Below are 20,564 nucleotides of genomic sequence, written 5' to 3' on the forward strand. Positions count from 1 at the left end.
AAAAAAATCATTCAAAATTATTTAAATTTACACAAATTTATATTTAAAACATTATTATATTCAATATTTAAAAATAAATAAATTAGTTTACACCTCATTTGAATTTAGCTTAAAAAATTATATATATTTAATATAAAAAATTGATATATATATATATATATATATGAATATATATATTTGAAATAAAAAAACATAAATAATAAAAAACAAAATAAAATAATTTTAATATATTAATATAATATTTTTTTATTAATGATTAAATTTGATAAGTTATAAATTAATAAATAATTTTTAAATTATATAGATAATATGATATATATAAATTTTAATTATTTATATAACTGAAAATTGGAGTAATAAAAATATAGTTAGAAGTTAATTAATAAAAAATAAATTAATAGTATGGATTTAAACTTAATAATTAATTAGTGTATAATTTTTTTAATTAATGGATAAAAAATAAAATAGAAAGAATAATAAAATAAATTTGAACTTAATAATTAAAATGTTTTAAACTTAATAATTAATTAGTGTCATTAATTAATTAATTAGTGTATTATTTTTTTATCTGAATTCTGAACTATGATGATATGCTATTTGAATAAGAAGAATTAGTTTTCAATAATTAAAATATTAAATAAAATAATATTTTAAACTTAAATTGATTATTAAATAATTTTCATGAAAAAATAATTATAATAAAAATATATTATTAAATAATTTTCATGAAAAAATAAAATATTATTTATAATAAAAAAACATATTATAAATCAATTTTAAGAAAAATTAAATAAGAGTATAGAGAGGAGACTATCTAAATTGAGATAGTTGTATAAATATATAAATACATGCTTAAATGATTTTTATTACATTTTTAAAATTTACCAACAACTAAGTGAACTTGGAACAATTTTATTTAAATCTCAATTTTAACTACCTTACTTAATCCACAACAACAAAAACAAATTCTGACAAGCAAATTAAGGGAAAATAAAGAATCCCCAAAAGAAGTTGAGCATTTACAAAAATAACCAATACAATACATACAACATGTTTCAATATTCATGTGTCACCAACAAATCTTTTAACCTAATTATTATTATGTATTTTTTTCTATCTAGTCTCTTGCTTGATAGGTTGGGCGGTCCCAACTTTCCCTTGCCAAGTCCAGGGTCTCGGTCTTTCCATCTTCAAACAAAATCTGCCAAAACCATCAATTAATTATTTAAGGAAGGATCACAAACAAACAAACAAACAAACAAACAAACAAACAAAAATGTCGTTTCTCTGCCTGACCTTGTGTTTTCTGCTCTTATTGTCAAATTGTTGGATCAGACCATAGCGATAAGTTTCTTCAGAGGACCTGAAATATTTCCATTCAATAGTGTTATATATAGTATAAGTAAATAACCCTTATTAACCCAAACTCCACTTACTACACTTACCCATCATCAACATCAATCGCGGGGTAAGCTATTCTCACAATATCGTCAATGCAGTTATGCCCCAGACGTCTCCTTTCTTGGTTATTATTAATATTATTGTGACTTCTCAATCCTCCTGCAAAGGGGAAGGAGAAAAATTACATCATAAAGAGCAGGAGGAGGAGACTACGACATTAAAAGTGTGCTGGTAAAGAAAAATAGTCAAGAGTTCCATTTTATATACCTTTATAGACAGCAGCTTCATTCCTATGAGTAACCTGTGAAATCAACAGCAAGCAAATACAATAAAATCAGAACCGGTAGTTGCTTGATAAAGAATCCAACTATTGAAGTAAAATCATACTACTTCTTACATCATCTTTCCCAGATGAACTAGCTTCAGCTGCTTTGCCCGACCTCCTTGCAGCCACAATAGCTGAAACTAGCTTGAATGTTTCCTCTGAAGAAGGGATTTTCGGTTTATTTATTTTAGACCCAAGCTTTTGTCTACAACTTACTGCACCACAGTGACAACTTTGATCTGCCCCAAATTGAACAAACCTGCCAAGTCATTCATATTATTTTTCATTAACATTTAGCACTGGACTTTGTTTGTGGCCACATGAAATTGGAAATCGTGCATGAGACTGAGCAAGAAAAAAGAGGTAATTACTTATAGTCATAATTCAGCTCTTCGCCCTTCTTTATATCACGTGTTGAAAATATGCCAATCCTTGTTTCACCGTCAATTCTCCTGATAAAATGTTTTGGTGAAGATTATTAGACTGCAATCAATAATATAATGTAACCAAATCTACTCCTTTGAACAGACAAAGACCCATCCCAACCAAAATCAGTATGAAAAATGTATCCAGTTTTCATTTAACTACCATTTTTGCAGCTCTGTATTCGGAGAGCAACTATGATTAATGTATCTTGATTTGTTTCCTTTGAAAGTAGCATCAATTACTGTATCACGATTAATTTCACACAAGTAAAAGTTTGTCTCCCCGCGGTCTTTCATTTTCCAAAGTCTTTCTTCACACGTCTGATCATCAATAACTGCATCAGAACACATTGAATTTGAATATGCTCCTCAAAAGTCATTATTTAAAATATAGAATATAGACTAAACATGTGTCAGTGTCACCCTGCAGAGGCTAAAAGAATACCACCTTCCCCAACGTATTCTATCACAAACTCTCCTTGTTTAATGTCTTCATCTGCCACAATCCCTGATCCACATCTTTCAGTCTGCAGGAACATGAATAATTAAGAACATGTTCCAGACATGATTGAATAAGTAAATGATTTCTTTGATTAGCCCATAAGAGTAAGTTGTATGAAGTAGGAACCAAAAGTGTAATTAAAAATGAGAATCATCAAGAAAAATAAACAGAAAGTAAGATCAATCACATATCGTTATCTCCTACGGGAACTTCTCTCATCAGCTCATTGAGACAAAGTAGAAAGGAACTAGTGTTGGTGGCAGCGCCTCACCTTTACCAATTTCATCTCTTTTTGATGCCTATTTTGGAATGGCTGGTTCTGACATGAACTTCCACATTTACATCCCGAGGAGCAGGTGGACAATAGCATCCTGCAAATAAATTCAACATGATAATTTATTCTGGACATCATATACTAACTCTACGTGAGCCTTACAGAATATAGTCCTTAAATAGCCCACAGACCTTATATAATATAAATAACTCGCGACATAAATCAAATGTAAGGAAACCTAAGAAAACATTGTACTGTTATAGGGAGTAGCAAACAAATAAAATCTTAAATCTAAATGATTAAATCCCATTCAGTTGCATCTCTTCAAAGAAACAAGAAACATATCTAGAGTGGAAGAAAAAATGAAGCCTCTTTTTACATCAACTTCCATTTTGAATTGCGCGAGGTTAAGATATCATCCTAGGAACAATTGAAACATTGGATCCATCAGTCATTTGATATCCTCACACTCTATCAAGTCAACATGTTTAGCAGAAGCTACAGAACCAGATTTGTGTTCATTAAACTGTTCACTGCAAGAATATACATCTGACGATGGCCCATAGCTCAATAAGAGGACTATATGCCATTGAAAATTTGCATATAGCAGGTTCTTTATTTAGAAGCCAAAACGCAATGCTACCCTTTCTATGTAGATAAACTTATTAACAATTCAGAAAAGGAGAATCAATTAAGAACCGATCATATATGCATCATCCAATCATTTTTTTCTCTGGATACTCATAAGGATTGAGTACTAAATATCAAGAACATGCTTGACTTTTACAAGAGACTATCCACAACCACTAGTTGCACAAAAATTCAAAAGACTAGGTGATAGTAATTAGCTAGGGTTCTAAGCAGGTTCGGGATGGAAATCTTAAGTTCTTATAGAAATAACAGCAAAGTAACCAAGATAATATGTTACATACCCACAATGGCAGTCTCTATCACAAACACCAGAAGATTCACTTGATGAGCTACAGGAACAGAATATTCCATCATCCTCTGACCGCCTCTTTGCCTTCTTAGTGAGGTAGATGTCTAACATTGGTTAATACAACAATAAAATTGAAAAATAATTTTCCGTCATGCATTCCTTCTCGGCTCTCGCCATAGGATATAAACAGAAAACCTGACACATGCATCTGCTAATATCCCAGTTGAAAATAAAAAGTGCATAACAGGGATAGAGAGAAAGAGAAGTGAAGAATGAACCCCAATGAAAATGGAATAGCACATAAACTTTCAATCATAATAGTGGATACTGCGTTTTATGAATCTGTAGGGCATAGGCTTCCATTTGTCAAAACTGTTAGGAAGTTCAAACTCAACAGGGGTTCCAACCTCCTTGAGAAGTTCGTTAAATATCTTCCCAGCACCAATAGGCGGCTCATTCTTCTAAATCACGAAAAAATAAGATAAAAGAGGAACGAAATGAACAAAATATGTATAAAATAAAATATTGGGGAGAGATCAAGAAGGGGAAACTAACAATATAGGCGAATATAAACTGAAGAAAAGGGTAGGCAATGCAACCAAAAAGTTCAATAGCATAGTACTCATTATAAATGAAATTGACAGGTCTCCCACTTCAAGCTGAAAAATGATATCCAAATGCAAAGTCATAGTAAACATGTCTAGCTAATCCCATTCAGTTGTAAAGAATTTCAATTATTAGCAACCTCAAACACCTAAATCTTAACAAATATGTCAGATTGATAGGATTATCTTTTGTAGACATAGTTATCTTTATCATAGGCGATTATTGTCATCCCTTGAATGCTTGCAAATGAATATCAATGATTTCAAATATTCAATTAAGTGGTCAGAAATTCACAAATGATAATCACATTGTTTGGTTTCTTTTGTAAGCATTTTCAGTTGGATCAACTACCTTCTATTCTATTCTATTCTATTCTATTTCACCTGACATTTGACCAAGAAAATAACATAAGTGATAACAGATTGGTAGCAACCTTCTGCATGCAAGGCATGGTTTATTTGTAACTCCTCAAACTTGAAACTAAGACTAAACGGTGATGTTTACCTACAAAAGCAACACAAGTCATGAGAAACTGATAATTTGGACGGTTTGCAATGAAAAACATAAATCGCCAAGTAAAGTACAAAGATCTTAATAAACATGAAATCTAAATAAACTTATCTTCTCTAGACATGCTTATCTTAATCCGAGTACACTAGACTCTACAAATGACGACTTGTATTGAATTTTCGAAAGAATGCTTCAATGAATATTTCATATAAACATAAATTAAGATGATGAAATTCGTAAATGAGAGCAGATTAGTAGCAACCTTGTTAGAAGCCATGGTGTATCACTTACTCCTCCACAAGCCTCGATAGAAAAAGTTAAAGGAAGGGTTCCAGGAAAGAATTGTATGGAGAGATAGATAGAGAGAGACCTGTAGATTGAAGAATGTAGAATGTAACCGCAACCAAGAATAAACTTCGCCTTCCAATCGATTTAGCGTTTTTCGAAACCCTAGACAGAGTGCAACAGCAGCAGTTTCACTTCAAATTACCAGTTCAAGTAACCGTCTATACTCTCTCTCTATGTATATATATCATTTTCCGCTTTTTACTCATTCCTTACAACATAAAAATGGACCTAAATGTTGATGCCCTAGATTCTTGGATTTTTCTTAGCAAAATTAAATAGTTTGTTGGATTGGGAAATTTGAAAAAAAAAATAATTCTAATAATTTTTTCTAATAATTCAGGCATGATAAAGTTTGAAAAAAATAATTTTTTTTTACGAAAATACACATTTGCGTTACGAAGTCTCCTCACGTTACGCGACAGCACCACAAGATATTTTTGAAACATTATCGGGCCACATCTTTAAGAGTATTTTGAACTTTTTACCTACCGAAAAACCATTTTTACAAACATTATCAGACCTAGATTATTTCTAAAACGCGGTTATTATTAGGACCATTCGTCAAATTTCCTATTGAATTTTATATAATATTTATCACAAATAAATAAATATATATAATTAATAAGTGATAATAGTCCAAAATCTTGTAATTTGAAAAACGTTATTAAATAAAAGCTTAATTTAATCAAGGAGATTAATTTACACCATTATCTTGTTTTTAATCAACTATAATGACCTAGAAATTAATGTTACTCTTTGTGTTTTAATCTCTTCTCAATTATTTATTACTACTGTCAAATTTATATATAATTTTTTATACATCTTCTCAACTTTCTAATGATAAATATGGATATTAATAATGATATTTTTATGATGTTTGTGTATAAGGAAAACTTGTCTCATTATTTTAGGAAATTTAACCATAATATGTCTTATTTATATATTATAACTTAAAAAGGAATATCAAAATTATGATATTAAGTGAAGGTGATGTTATACAAAAATTTAAGATGTAATAAGTATAATTATTCATATATATATATATATATATATATATATATATATATATATATATATATATATATATATATATATATATATATATATATATATATGATTTTGTTTTAAATTAGTAATAAAAATATCAAAATATTTCAATAATTTAGTTATGAATTTGTTAAGGACTTAGTTATGAGGTTGTTAGAGAGTTGTTATTAGTTAATATAGTTATAACTATATTTGTATTAAATAATATTAATTATAAAGATTTATGTATAATTTATAAATATAATTTAGTTGAAATACTTATTTAAAATATGTGAGAGTTTTTTTACCTATATTTGACTTTGTGATACTATTAATATTTAATAAAATATTATAAATCTTTTTATAGTGCATTTAATGAGGGGAATTGGAATTGACATTAGAATTCTAATTTCAATTCCATGAGAATTGACATTGAATTACAATTCAATTTCTATGTTTGGTAAATTATAGAATTGTAATTGAATTACAATTAAATTCCTATGTTTGGTAAAATGATAGAATTGTAATTCAATTCCAATTTCTATGTTTGTAAAATAAAATATCGGTTCAAAATGTTAACTTTTTAAATATGTTTTCACGTTTTTGGCACGTTTAATACGTTTTTGACATGTTTAACACATTTAACACGTTTTTGACATGTTTAACACGTTTTGACATGTTTAACATGTTTAACACGTTTTTGACATGTTTAACACGTTTAACACATTTTTTACACGTTTAACACGTTTTTTACATGTTTAAACACATTTTTGACATGTTTAACACGTTTTCACACTTAAAACATATTTTCACATGTTTCACATGTTTTTCACGTTTTTGGTATATTTAACATGTTTTTAACATTTTTAATACGTTTAACATGTTTTTCACATGTTTTGACAAGTTTAACACGTTTTTCATATTTTTGGCACGTTTTCGACATGTTCAACACGTGCACGTTAAATACGTTTTTAACATGTTTAACACATTTTTCACACTTTTTATACATCTTTGAGACACGTTTAACACGTTTTTCACGTTTTGGCACGTTTAACACATTTTTCACGTTCAACACGTTTTCACACGTTTTTCACGTTTTTGGCACATTTAACACGTTTTTTACACGTTTTGATAAGTTTAACACATTTATCACGTTTTTGGCACGTTTAACACGTTTTTGACATGTTTAACACGTTTTTGACATGTTTAACACGTTTAACACGTTTAACACGTTTTTGGCATGTTTTACACATTTTTAATATGCTTAACACGTTTTTGGTACGTTTAACACATTTTGACAAGTTTAACACATTTTTGGCACGTTTAACACATTTTTTTTACATTTTTAGCATGTTTAACACATTTTTTGCATATTTAACACATTTTAAACATGTCACAAGTGTGTTAAATGGGCCAAAATGTATTAAACATGTCAAAATGTAGTAAATGTGTCAAAATTTATCAAACGTGTCAAAAATGTGTTAAACATACCAAAATGTGTTAAACGTGCCAAAAACGTGAAGACGTGTCAAAAATGTGTTTAACGTGCCAAAAACATGATAAACGTGTTTAATGTGTTAAAAATGTGTTAAACGTGTTAAAAATGTAAAAACATGTTAAACGTATCAAAAATGTGTTAAACGTGCCAAATAAATGAAAAACTTATTAAACGTGCCAAAACGTGTTAAAAACGTGTTAAATGTGTTAAAAATGTGTCAAAAATGTAAAAAAATATGTAAAATGTGTCAACAACGTGTTAAACGTGTTTAATGTGTTAAAAACGTTTTAAACGTGTTAAAAATATAAAACGTGTCAAAAACTTGTTAAATGTGCCAAATATGTGAAAAACTTGTTAAACGTGCCAAAACGTAAAAAAACTTGTTAAGCGTGTCAAAAATGTGCTAAACGTGTCAAAAAAAAACGTGTTAAACGTGTCAAAAATATGTTAAACGTGCCAAAAACATGATAAACATGTTTAATGTGTTAAAGACGTGTTACATGTGTAAAAAACGTAAAAACGTGTCAAAAACGTATCAAAACGTGTTAAACGTGCCAAATATGTGAAAAACTTGTTTAACGTGTCAAAACATGCAAAATGTGCTAAAAATGTGAAAAACGTGTTAAACGTGTTAAAAACGTGAAAATCATATTAAATGTGTTAAACGTGTCAAAGATATGAAAACCGTGTTAAATATATAAAAAAAATGTGTTAAATGTGTCAAAAACGTGTCAAATGTGCCAAAAATGTGTTAAACGTGCTAAAAACGTGTTAAACGTGGCAAAAACATGAAGAATGATAAACGTGTTAAAAACGTATTAAATGTGTTTATGGTGTGAGAAACGTGTTAAACATGTCAAAAACATGAAAAACGTGTTAATTTGGAATTACAATTCCGACCTAAAAAGATTGGAATTGAGAACTATCAAATTACACTATATTGAATTCCATTAGAATTCCAATCCAATTCCAATTCTTAATATTAAAGTGTCTAACAAACATAAGAATTGGAATTGGACCCTCCAATTCCAATTCCAATTCCAATGCCAATTCCAGGGTTACTAAACACTTATGGATTTTCTCTCAATTTTGTGTTCTTTATTTTCTCTCAAGATCCTCCCTACAAATTGTTCAAATCTTTTCTCGATGAGTCACACATGGTATAGAGCAATAATTGTTCTAACGCTAAAGATTATCGGAGAAGCAAAAACCAAAATGATGAATATTTGTTGAAGAATCAAGTAACTGTAGCCATACATCTACAGAACATATCTTTCACTCCTCTCCTTAATCGAATCTTTCAGTGAAAAGGAAGTACAACAACGATCCTCTTGTGATTCATCCGACGGATTATCTAGGACTTACACTTACAACGATAGTTCTCACCAGAGAAACATACTATGGGTGGTGCCTTAGCGTCCAATTCGCATTATCTGCAAAAATCAAGATCGACTTCATTGATGGATCATTTCCAAGGCTAGTGGATCCTGAAGACGGAAGATAGTGGGAAATCATTGACTTAATGGTCAGATCATGGATGATGAATACGATCGATGTAAGGTTTCAAAGGAGGTTTCAGTTGACCAAGACCAATCGTGATCTGTGGCTGAAAGTGAAATCTAGATATGAAGGGAACAACGGTCCGAGGAGATACTATTTGTAGAAAGACATCGTCATCCTACGACAAAGCGGAAATGATCTTAAAGAATACTATTCTAAGGTAAGACTTATTTGGGATGAAATGATGAGTTTAAAGTCACTTAGGAGATGTAGATGTAGATGAACTAAGACAAATTGTGATGGATACTTTCTTGAACAAGAGATGTTACAAGATGATGAAGAAAATAAGTTATTACAAATTCTAATGGGACTTAACGAACAATATGAATACGTTAAAAATCAAATTTTGATGCAAGAACCATGACATGTTCTGTATAAGACATTCACTATGTTGTAGAATGTTAAAAGAAAAACTACTCGAGAAATGTTAATCAAGACAGTTCTATGTATGCAAGGGAGGGAAATGATAGGAGTAATAACAGTTCAGACAAATCTAAGTTCATGAATGTTGCGTGTCTTCATTGTGGAGGAAGAAGTCACCTCAAGGAAAGTTGTTTCAAGATAGTTGACTATCTTGAATGGTGGAAACAACCAAAGGAAATATCAAATGATAACTACAAAAGGAAATGATCAATCAACATGGCTAACAATGTCTCTAATCAAGATTAATATGCAGACGCAACGCTTGAGGAGTATATGATGTACAAGGAGATTTTGAAGAGCATGAGGGATGTAAAAGGAAAAGGCACACCTGGAGTATCTTCAAGTGGCACAGCTGCATGTAAGTGTTCTAAACCAATATCTTGTTCTTTTACATTTTTTAAATTTAACACAAGTAGTAACAATTATGAAAAAAGTAGAAATGACTGGTTATTAGACTCAGTAACTTCATGTCATTATGCAATAATAAGAAATTAATGAAAGACATTAAGAAGTTAGAAATCCCTAGACTAATGTACCTTGAAGATGGATCATACAAATTCATAATTGAAATAGGATCGGTTATAATTTATGATAGATTGATACTCAATGAGGTTCTTTATGCTCCATATTTTAAATTTAATCTAATTTCAACTACTAGACTTATTGACGATAACAAAGTAGATTGCATTTTTTCGGAAACAACGTGTTTTATGCAGGACCATAAGCTTTCATTCATTGTTGAAATTGGAAAGAGGATAGAGAATCTGTACTTCGTTTATGATGATAGAACTACCAATAATGTTTCTGATTTCTTTCTTTTAGATTTTGAAAAACAATGTTTCTGATAATAATTTTTTTAGTCATAATATAAACATTTCAATTGTTGATTTTGAACTTCTTCATAAAAGATTTGGACATCCCTTAGATGAAGTCATTAAAAGAGTTTACCAAATTCTTTTCATAGAGATAAACATTGTTATACATGTCCATTGTCTAAATCACACAAATTACATTTCGTGAATAGCACAACTAAAACTAACAAAATATTTGAGCTTATTTATGTGGATTTGTGAGGTCCTTATAGAGAAAAATATGTTTTAAATTGTTCATATATGTTAACTATTGTTGATGATTTCTTTAGATGTACATGGATTTATTTGATTCCTAATAAAATTTGTGTTTTTGAAAAACTTTAAGATTTTATTTTGTTTTTGTCAAAAAAAAATATGAGACTACAGTTAAAATAATTAGAACAGACTGAATTCATAAACAATAGATATTCTAATTTATTTAAATTTCTATGAATGATTAATCAAATAACTTGTGCATATACTCCACAAAAAAATGGAGTTGTGGAAAGAAAACATAGACATCTAGTTCAAGTAGCTAGGTCAATTATGTTTGATTCACACATGCCTTTTAAATTTTGGTCATATTCATTACTTACTGCTATATATATATTTGATTAACCGAATGCATATGAAAATGCTTGATTGGAAAACCCCATTTTCTTATACTCAATAAAATTAATCCAGATTATAATTCTTTAAGAATTTTTGCACATAGAGAAAAGAAATGTGTAATAATTGGATATCCTATGAATCAGAAAGGCTACAATGTATATGAATTAAAAACTATATTTTTTTTAGGGATGTGAATTTTTTTTCATTAGGATATATTTTCATTCATGACTAATGAAAATTTATTAGAGATTGTTCTAAAGTTAATTAGTAAATGTTCCATCTGTTTTTACATGATGAACTTGAAGATATAAGCATAGAAGAATATGAAAATGATGTTATGCCTGAATGATGAATCTTCTATTGAAACTTACTCTGAATCTTCTGCTGAAACTCAAGTTGAGAATTTTTTACTTGAAATTTTAGTTGATAATCAAAATGAAAACCCTTTGCCACATTTGAATAATGAAGAAAACTTTGTAAGAAGAAGCTCTAAAATTTTACATACACCATTTTGGATGAATTAAAAGTGGTAAGAAAAGTTCAACTCCTTTAACTTTAACTAAATATTTTAAATAAAAACAACACTTGGACATTTATAGAATTATCGAAAGGAAAAAAGGCCATTGGATGTCGATAGATTTTTAAAACAAATTTTTTTGTAGATGGTAGTATAAATAAATGTTAAAGTACGTTTGATAGCAAAATGTTACAATCAAATTGATGGAGTTGATTTTCATCAAAGTTTTGCACCAATTGCGAAAAATGTCATTGTTCGATTATTGCTTTCATTAACAACAAAAAATCAATGGCATTTACATCAAATTGGTGTAAATAATGCATTTTTGCATGGTTGTCTTGATGAAGACGTGTGCGTGTCTATACCAGAAGGTTTAAAATGTGAATTTCCAAATCAAGTATGCAAACTCAATAAGAGTTTATATTGACTAAAACAGTCCTCAAGACAATGATATTCTGAAATCTCTAAATTAAAAATTATTTTGACTAATAAACTAATTTCGTTTTCAAATAAAATTATATTTATTCTCACTACCAATTCATTCTCAGTAAGGGGATAATCTTCATTTTAGTGTAAGTCATGTCTAGTCGGCCGATTTAACCACATTACGAATTTTGTATTACGATATCATATTTTATATCTTGTAATGTCTATCATATTATTTATATTTTAACTATATAACTATCGTACATGTTTCTCTCCTTCAAAATTAATATTCTTTATCGCTTAGATGATTTGAGGGCACAACACAAATACATAATATCTATAAAAAAGAGGAGACATAGGAGTAACAACATAGTTGTCGTCTTATTTTGTAACATCGTTGTCTGAAAATAGAAGATAATAAATGCGTCGTCGTTTGATAATTGAATTGAAAAATCATCTCAAGAAGAAAGTGAAAATTTTGGAGGTTTGGGATCATAATTTGAACCAATCGTTGTTGCGGTCTCCATAAGACGAGAACACGTAAGTATTAACAAACTTACGAGACTTCTTCTTACGTGTGAGAAATGTCTTCTTTCTTCATTCCCAACAAGAGAACTTACCGATAACATCGAATATGAAATAAATCAACAAAGAACTCAGAATAATCACCAAAATGGAGGTCATAGCACTTCAAGTTCATATTCATCATATTTTTCCGGACAAACAGAAAAATATAGTGGGCATTCTAACGGTAGTAGATTTCTTCAAATAAGATTGTTTCAAATGAAAATCGTAATAGCGGTAATCGTCCTAAATGTACCACTTACAATAGATTAAGACATACTAGCGTCAATTGTCGAGCACATATTTTGTCAGATTTGCAATAAAAATGGGCATCAAACAAATTTGTATCAGCGCTATGATGAGACAGTCTTCTCCAATAATTATGATGACTTCTCCACCTTCTAAGTTAGATTCAACATAGTATCCCGACTCCGGTGCATCTGATTATATTACATTAGATTTATGTAAACTTCAAACTCACATTCCTTATACAGGTGACAATGATATTTAAGTGGGTAATGTCATGGGTCTCTCTAGCTAATATTGGAAACTCAACTATTTTGAGCATATAAAGGCCACTACATCTTCAAGATATTTTTCACGTACCAAATATTTCAAAAAATTACTAAGTGTAACTCGTTTTGCAACCGACGACAATTCTTTTTATTTCACCCTACATTCTGTGTTGTGAAGGACCGGGTTTCAAAGGTTGGACTTCTAAGAAGATCACTTAGAGGAGATATATATTATCTTGACAATTTACCTAACAATGTAAGGCATCAATATGTTTTTATTGTAACACGCTCTAATATTGATATATGGCATCATTGTTTGGGTCATCTCATTTCAACAACATCTTTTAACATTTCTCGTTTTAAACTACTGATATTAGGTAAAATCAATATCTCATTTGGTGAATTGAGTAACATTGGAAAAGCTCACAAACTTTCATTTCCAATTTCTTATTCACGAACTCGTGCTCCTCTTGATTTGATACTTCCTTGCCACTTTGTAGGATGGTCGCACACCTACTATAGTCAAATAATCTACGAGGTATCGAGAGAGCTCGTTGGGGGAATTTAGGAATGCAAAGTGACAGAAGACTTCCAAAGCCTATGGCTTTCACGGCCTCTTTTTGTTCATTAGATAGTCGTTGAACAAGATTGTAAAGGCCAATCGACGAGTTCTAGTCAAAAAAATGTTGTGGCAAACTTTTAGTCTTTTAGGGGAGGGTTCAGTTGTAGTTGTAGATGTACTCTTTGTAGTTACACAATATGTAATTGATGTCTCTTTTGGGGCCTTCCTTTTATATACTCTAAAAAAACAAATAAATAAATCATAAAACGTCGCGCTAAACAGATAAATAGATAACAGATAAAATGGGAGATAAACGTCTTAAAACAAATAAATGAACCGCGCTAAACATATCACAAATACAAAAGTGCTGAAAACTCGGGATTAAAACGTCTCAAAAATATTCATATTCGTGACATAAACATCCCAAACATGCACATTTTCGGGAGAAAACATCCTGAAAATGTGCATGTTCAGAACGTTTATGTCCGAAACATGAATATTTTTAGACATTTTAACGTCTTTAAAATGTTCATGTTCGGGATGTTTATGTCCCGAATATAAACATTTTCAGGACGTTTTTCTCGAATAATGGCTTCCTTTCCACAAAGCTTTTAAATCTCTTAAATCCCTAATCGCAAAATACTAATTGCTAAACACTAATTCTCAACAAAAATATTCTAAAGATAGACATTTTTGGGACACATCTAAATAAGAGCAGATCATGCATGTATGAATATTCGGGATTTTATCTTCGATTTTTTTCGACAGACTTGGTAGATACAGTAACAGGAATAAGCTTCTCTTGAAATGAAGAAACATAAGTTTAGAAACAAAGAGAAATGAAGGGACAAACGGACAATAACAGAAACGAATAGACTTGAAGACTTACCATTTCGAACTTTTAAGCTGAAAAAGAAGAAAAAAGACGCCGAATAAATCGCCTAATCGTTGAAGAGGGAGCTGAAGAGATGCTAAATCGCTGAAGAGGGAGCTGGAGAGAAAATAGTAAAAGAATGATGGGAAATAGAAAAAATAATATAAAAAATATATAATATATTTTTTTAAGAGAAATGATAAACCCAACGAAACTTCAGTGAAAATAAGGCCACGAATCCTACGTGGCCTGCCACATGGGTAGGAGAGAAATATATATATATATATAATATTAAAAAACATTTCAGTTCCTAGTTTCCCCTCTTTCTTCTTTTCATTTCTCATTTTCGGCTATCGTTCTCTTTCTTCTCTAGCGGTTTGGCTCTCCGCTCCAGCATCCCGATTTCTTCTCTTTTCTTCATCTTCTTCCGATCGAAAATGGTAAGTTTTGAAGCTCTCCTTCGTGTATCTTCACTTCCTTCATTTAGGTTTAAGGTAGGTCCAAGTTCATACTACTCTGCTTTTCAGGCTGGTGTTGGTCCAGGTATATTGCCCGGTAAAACTCCAAGATCTCCAAGGACTCTAAGGTAAATAAGAATTCTTATCTTTTAGAAACGTAGATGATTTTCATATCGGTTAGGGTTTAGAGATTAGGGTTTCACGATAGAAAAGTATATAGCGTAGAAACGTTTTTGATATATTATGTCCCGAAAGGTTTATTAGCTACATATTGTGTCACGAAAGTATGGTTTTGGGACCCCGAAAGTATGGTTTATGGTCCTGAAATGGTGGTTTCTTATCCTAAAAGTGATGTTTCAGGACCTAAAAGTATGGTTTTAGGTCTCAAAATGGTGGGTTCTTGTCCCGAAAGTGTGGTTTCGGGACCCAAATGTATGGTTTAAGGTTATATTGTTTTTGATATCCATAAAGTGTGGTCCCTGAAATTGGTTGCATATTGTGTCCCAAAAGGCTGGTTTTGGGACCCGAAAATATGGTTTAGGGTTATATTGTTTTTGATATCCATAAAGTGTCCCTAAAATTGGTTGCATATTGTGTCCCGAAACCACACTTTCGGGTTCTGAAACCACACTTTTGGGACACAATATGATGGTTTTTTTCCCGAAACTATAGTTTCGGGACCCGAATTGGTTCATTTATTTGATTATCTATCTGCTTCTTGGTTTTTAAATGCTTATCTATTGTTTTTGTAGAGAAAATAAACGTAAAAGAAATGCCCAAGAAACCAAAGCAGCCCCCAAAGCAGCCCCCACAACTTGTTTTTAACTAGGACCTCGTCTTTTGGCCTTTTCAATCTTCTTCAACTGTTGTCTAATGAACAAAAACAGGCTGTGAAGTCAATAGGATTTGTCTCTCTCCTATCATTATCGCTTTCAAAATGCCCCAGGGAGATCTCTCGTTATCTAGTCAGACAGTTTGACTGTACTAAATGTTCATTCACCCTAGAGAGTGGTGAGGAAGTGAAGATCGAAAAAGAGGATGTTCAAATCATATTGGGTCTCCTTAGAGGGGAGCTGAACATTGTAGAATACGTTAATAACGAGATCGATGACAAGTTGAAGGCATTTAAGACTCGATGGGGTAACCCTGTTAATGGCGCCCCTATAGTAACTGATATGCCAATGAAAATTATGAAGAACAAAACAGCTGACAACAATTTCAAGATAGACTTCGTATTATTTGTTGTCGGCTGCTTTCTCTGGTGTGATCACTTGGGTTAACTAACCAGGTATATCTCATTTCTGTTTTTTTCACTTGTAGCTGACAACATATATGTATGGTATATGAGGGGGTGCCTGAGCCTTAAAACGCAGCACCTAAGGAGGCAACACCTAAGAAGGCATCACCTATGAATTCACTGCCCATGAATTATCCACATATGAATTCACCGCCTCTGAAGATAACACCTCTGAACACAACAACACCTCGGTGTGCGACTTTTATAGAGAGTTTGGTTTTCATTTCTAAAGTCACCCTGATGATTGAAAAAGCCAATAGAAATTTGGCAAATTTAAGTTCTGACTGGGATACAACGTCATTGTATGACAATGCAATGCACATCTTATACAAAGCCATGGACAATAATAAACGTTTTAGGGATGCCATGCACAAATACTTGAAAGACCGAACACCCACTACAGAAAATGAAGAGAGTTTATACGAAGATAGGGTACACGAAGAGGGAGTACTAAAAGAGGGGTACCAAAAGAGGGAGTACCAAAAGAGGTAGTACCAAAAGAGGTAGTACCTGAAGTGGGGGTACCAAAAGAGGTAGTACCCGAAGTGGGGTACCAAAAGAGGGAGTACCCGAAGTGGGGGTACCAAAAGAGGGAGTACTCGAAGTGGTGGTTAGTTAGAAACGAACAGAATTGGTGGCTAAAAAAAAGTTAGAAAAAATCCCCTACGAAATGCGAAAATTCTGGCACGCCTTCAATCTCCATATATGATGAAGAACAGGGAAAGAAATCAACCTTACTTTGAGTCTGCCCAAATAGATTACCGAGATGAAATCATTATGGGGTTCATTTTTGCAAATGAAGATGATAAAAATGCGAGGTAATTAACAATGTTTATATTTCTTAGTTTAATGGTGTTTTTGGGTCCTGAAACCACCTTTTCAGGTCCTGATACCATGAATTCGGGTCCCGAAACCAACTTTTCGGGTCCTGAAACCACCCTCTAAGGTCCTGAAATAGTGATTTCGGGACCCAAAAGGCTGGTTTTGGGACCCGAAATGGGTGTTCATCGTCCCTAAATGGTGGTTTTAATTTGGTTTTCTTCATTATGTGGTTTCAGGAATGAATTTTTGTATGTAACCGAGCATACCAAGATCAACATAGGGCAATTTCAATCAATGAAAAATGAATGTCATGTTGAAAGTGGTATTATTTATGCGTGGGAACACATTACGTGTAATAATAGTCAAAAATGTTCCTAGGGAAAAATTGTTTTTTCGACAATCATTTCTGTAAGTCACTATATCTTTCATTGTTGTTTAAACCAATGGTCTTATTGTGATGCTGATTTCATTTACAGGACTTTTGGAGAGATTCAAAAGCTTCTTCTTTGCAAATAATTGAAGAAATTAGATAATTTCTAATAACACCCGAAGACATGAAAAATGATAATCTTGTAAGTCCAATATTTTTATATCATCTGATTCTTGCTCATATATATCATCTAAATCTTGGTCATATTTTTGTAGATATTTTTTCCAATTTTATACGAAAGTCACTATTATGTTGTTTGCATCAATATGCAAAAGAGAGTAATCTAAATCATCGACAACCTCCCACTGCCCCCAAAAATGCCATGGGAAGATAAATATGTCACAACTCGGACACTGGTAATGTTGAAGTGTTTGTATGAACGCGTTTGTATGTTAAAGTGTTTATTAACTTCTTTGGTAAAACAGGTAGAAAACTTTGTGAAGTTCTTCAAAACTATCGACCTGAACATCGCAACCAAAATTGTTAAATTCCCGTTCAAAGTTTTGAAATTAGATTATCAAGACAATTCAAATACAACAGATTGCACAATATACTGTATGAGACATTCAAACTTATTTTGGCGATGCAAAGTAGGATTGTGGTATAACCAAAACAAATGTAAGTTACATATTTCACATTTTAATTGTTTTACAAATCTTTAATAACTGTTGAATTATCATTTTTGTAGGCAAAGGGAATGATTGAAGCTTTACGAGTCAAATTCTTTGCTTTTGTCTTTAGATGCTTCTGTGCTTCCATAATTAAGTGACATAAACTGTTCCATCAAGCCTTTTATTATGTTCATTCAAAAAAAACAATTGACTTCAGATTTTACTCCAACTTGTTGAACCTCTTGCATCAATCGAGTTAGACTATTGTGACATTTTTTTCTTCCATAGACATATCTGAATCATAATTGTTAGTGATATTTTGATACCCATGCTTAATATCTTTATGCCACCGGTCCATTATATAATACATTGGTACCTCATTCACCCTCATTTTTTTCAATACAATCATGATATGCTTACACAAAATACCTCTGAACTCAAACAATCGACATTGACATTTCAAATTGCAATCCATTTCGGTATAATGCACTTTATAAGAAACATCTCTTACATGTTCTCCATTAACCCCCAAAATGAATTTCCTCAACTCTAAATATACAAGTTGTTCATTCCTCTTCAATGACTGAGATGTTGCACAACATCAACCCTCTAACTTCTTCTTGAACCAATCTAAATATATCTGGAGTGTAGAAGGTTTGGTATTGCATTTCAAAGGAAAATCCACTGATATTTGGTATAAAAGAATAAAACGATTGAAAATCCAATTTCTTTTCTCTCTCGATATTTCTCAATAGAGCCCTATCATATTGCTCGACGAATTGTTTGAGGGATGTTTTAGACTGCACGTAGTCATCAAAGAAGGCGTTCATACTTTCACTCCGTTGAGATGTTGACATCCCGGCCCAAAATTGTTCTTTCACATAAACAGATATCTATTTAGATCTTTCCAAAAATAAAGATTTCAACCAAACATTATCTTTCAGCTGATAATCTTCTATTAGTCTATTCCAATCCTCTTCGCATTGTTGAATATTAATGGGGTTGTATACTATGTTTTTCAGCCTCTTCTTTATTAGATGGTATTCAGTATGGCTTCCAAGTTTTATAGGAAGTTTCTTCATTATATGCCACAAACAAAATCGATGATGAGTTTTAGGAAATACCTTCTCAATTGCAATCGCCATGGATCGACATTGGTCTGTGATTATGTCATTTGGAGGTCAATCATCCATACATTCCAACCAAGTTCTAAACAACCAAGTGAAAGAATTTGAATCTTCACTTGACAATAAGCCACATCCAAGTAAAATGGATTGACCATGATGATTAACCCCAACAAACGGAGCGAACGTCATGCCATAACAATTTGTCAAATAGGTTGTATCGAAAGAGATAACATCGTGAAAATCTTCAAAGGCAGCCCTGCACCTACCATCTGCCCAAAACATGTTTTTAATTTGGGATTCCTCGTCCAAATCAATAAGGTAAAAGAAGTTTGAGTTCCTGGTTTGCATTCTTAAGAAATAATTAGTGAGTGCGTCAGCATCCCCACTCCTTAACCTTAACCTTCGTGCTTCTGTAACATAATTTTACATGTTCTCTAATCGAAAGACATGTTTTCATACCCTCTAGCTTCCACTACAAGAGATTGAACTGTTTTGACCACAGTTATTCCAGCTTCATCGTTTGTATCCAATCTTCTCTTTACATTTCTGTTTATTACTTTGTAAAATCTAACATGACGTATCCTCTTAGGGCTTAATGTATGGTTGTGCTCAAGAAAAATACTTGTTATCACATATTTCCCTTCATTTCGAACAACAACATTAATCTTTGTTTTACAATCTGTCTTCGTTATTGGTCTAGGCTGATGAAACTTATTTTTTGCCTTCGATTCTTTCATAAAACTCTTGGCACAATCAATGCTGAAGTATTTCCTCTTACCACCTACATTTTTGCTCCATAACTTGGTAATGCCGAATCCAGTTAAGTGGGCATATGATGTGTAGAATTCAAAAAGTTGTTCTTCAGAGGAAAATGTTATTCCAACACTGGGAATGTGACTGCAAAATATAAGTAACAGTAAGAAATATGTCCCAAAAACACTCTTTCGGGTCCCGAAACCACCCTTTAGGGTCCTGAAACCACCCTTTCAGGTCTTAAAACAACCCTTTAGGTCCCGAAACTTGTATTTCTTGATCCAGAAATCATACTTTCGTGTCCTGA

At 31.7% G+C, this 20,564-nt stretch overlaps 1 protein-coding gene across 6 annotated transcripts; it reads right to left on the reverse strand.

Annotated features, from left to right (window-relative positions):
- Positions 1–998: 998 nt before the first annotated feature.
- LOC124920636 (histone-lysine N-methyltransferase ASHH3) lies at positions 999–5,529 on the reverse strand. Of its 6 annotated transcripts, none has more exons than XM_047461170.1 (13): positions 5,354–5,529; positions 4,907–4,977; positions 4,196–4,325; positions 3,860–3,971; positions 2,925–3,024; positions 2,600–2,678; positions 2,315–2,486; positions 2,098–2,178; positions 1,799–1,985; positions 1,669–1,702; positions 1,446–1,560; positions 1,297–1,363; positions 999–1,201 (listed from the first exon to the last, which is right to left on the reverse strand). In XM_047461170.1, the coding sequence occupies exons 2-13, from the start codon at positions 4,922–4,924 to the stop codon at positions 1,118–1,120; spliced, it is 1,179 nt and encodes a 392-aa protein (XP_047317126.1). In that variant the 5' UTR covers positions 4,925–4,977; positions 5,354–5,529; the 3' UTR covers positions 999–1,117. The 6 variants fall into 6 exon arrangements, with proteins under 6 accessions (XP_047317126.1, XP_047317123.1, XP_047317125.1 ...); XM_047461167.1 differs by having other exon boundaries at positions 4,196–4,328; XM_047461169.1 differs by having other exon boundaries at positions 5,246–5,529.
- Between the last annotated feature and the right edge of the window lie 15,035 nt (positions 5,530–20,564).

The sequence above is a fragment of the Impatiens glandulifera genome, chromosome 1, assembly GCF_907164915.1.
Source record: "Impatiens glandulifera chromosome 1, dImpGla2.1, whole genome shotgun sequence".
Classification (NCBI taxonomy): domain Eukaryota; kingdom Viridiplantae; phylum Streptophyta; class Magnoliopsida; order Ericales; family Balsaminaceae; genus Impatiens; species Impatiens glandulifera.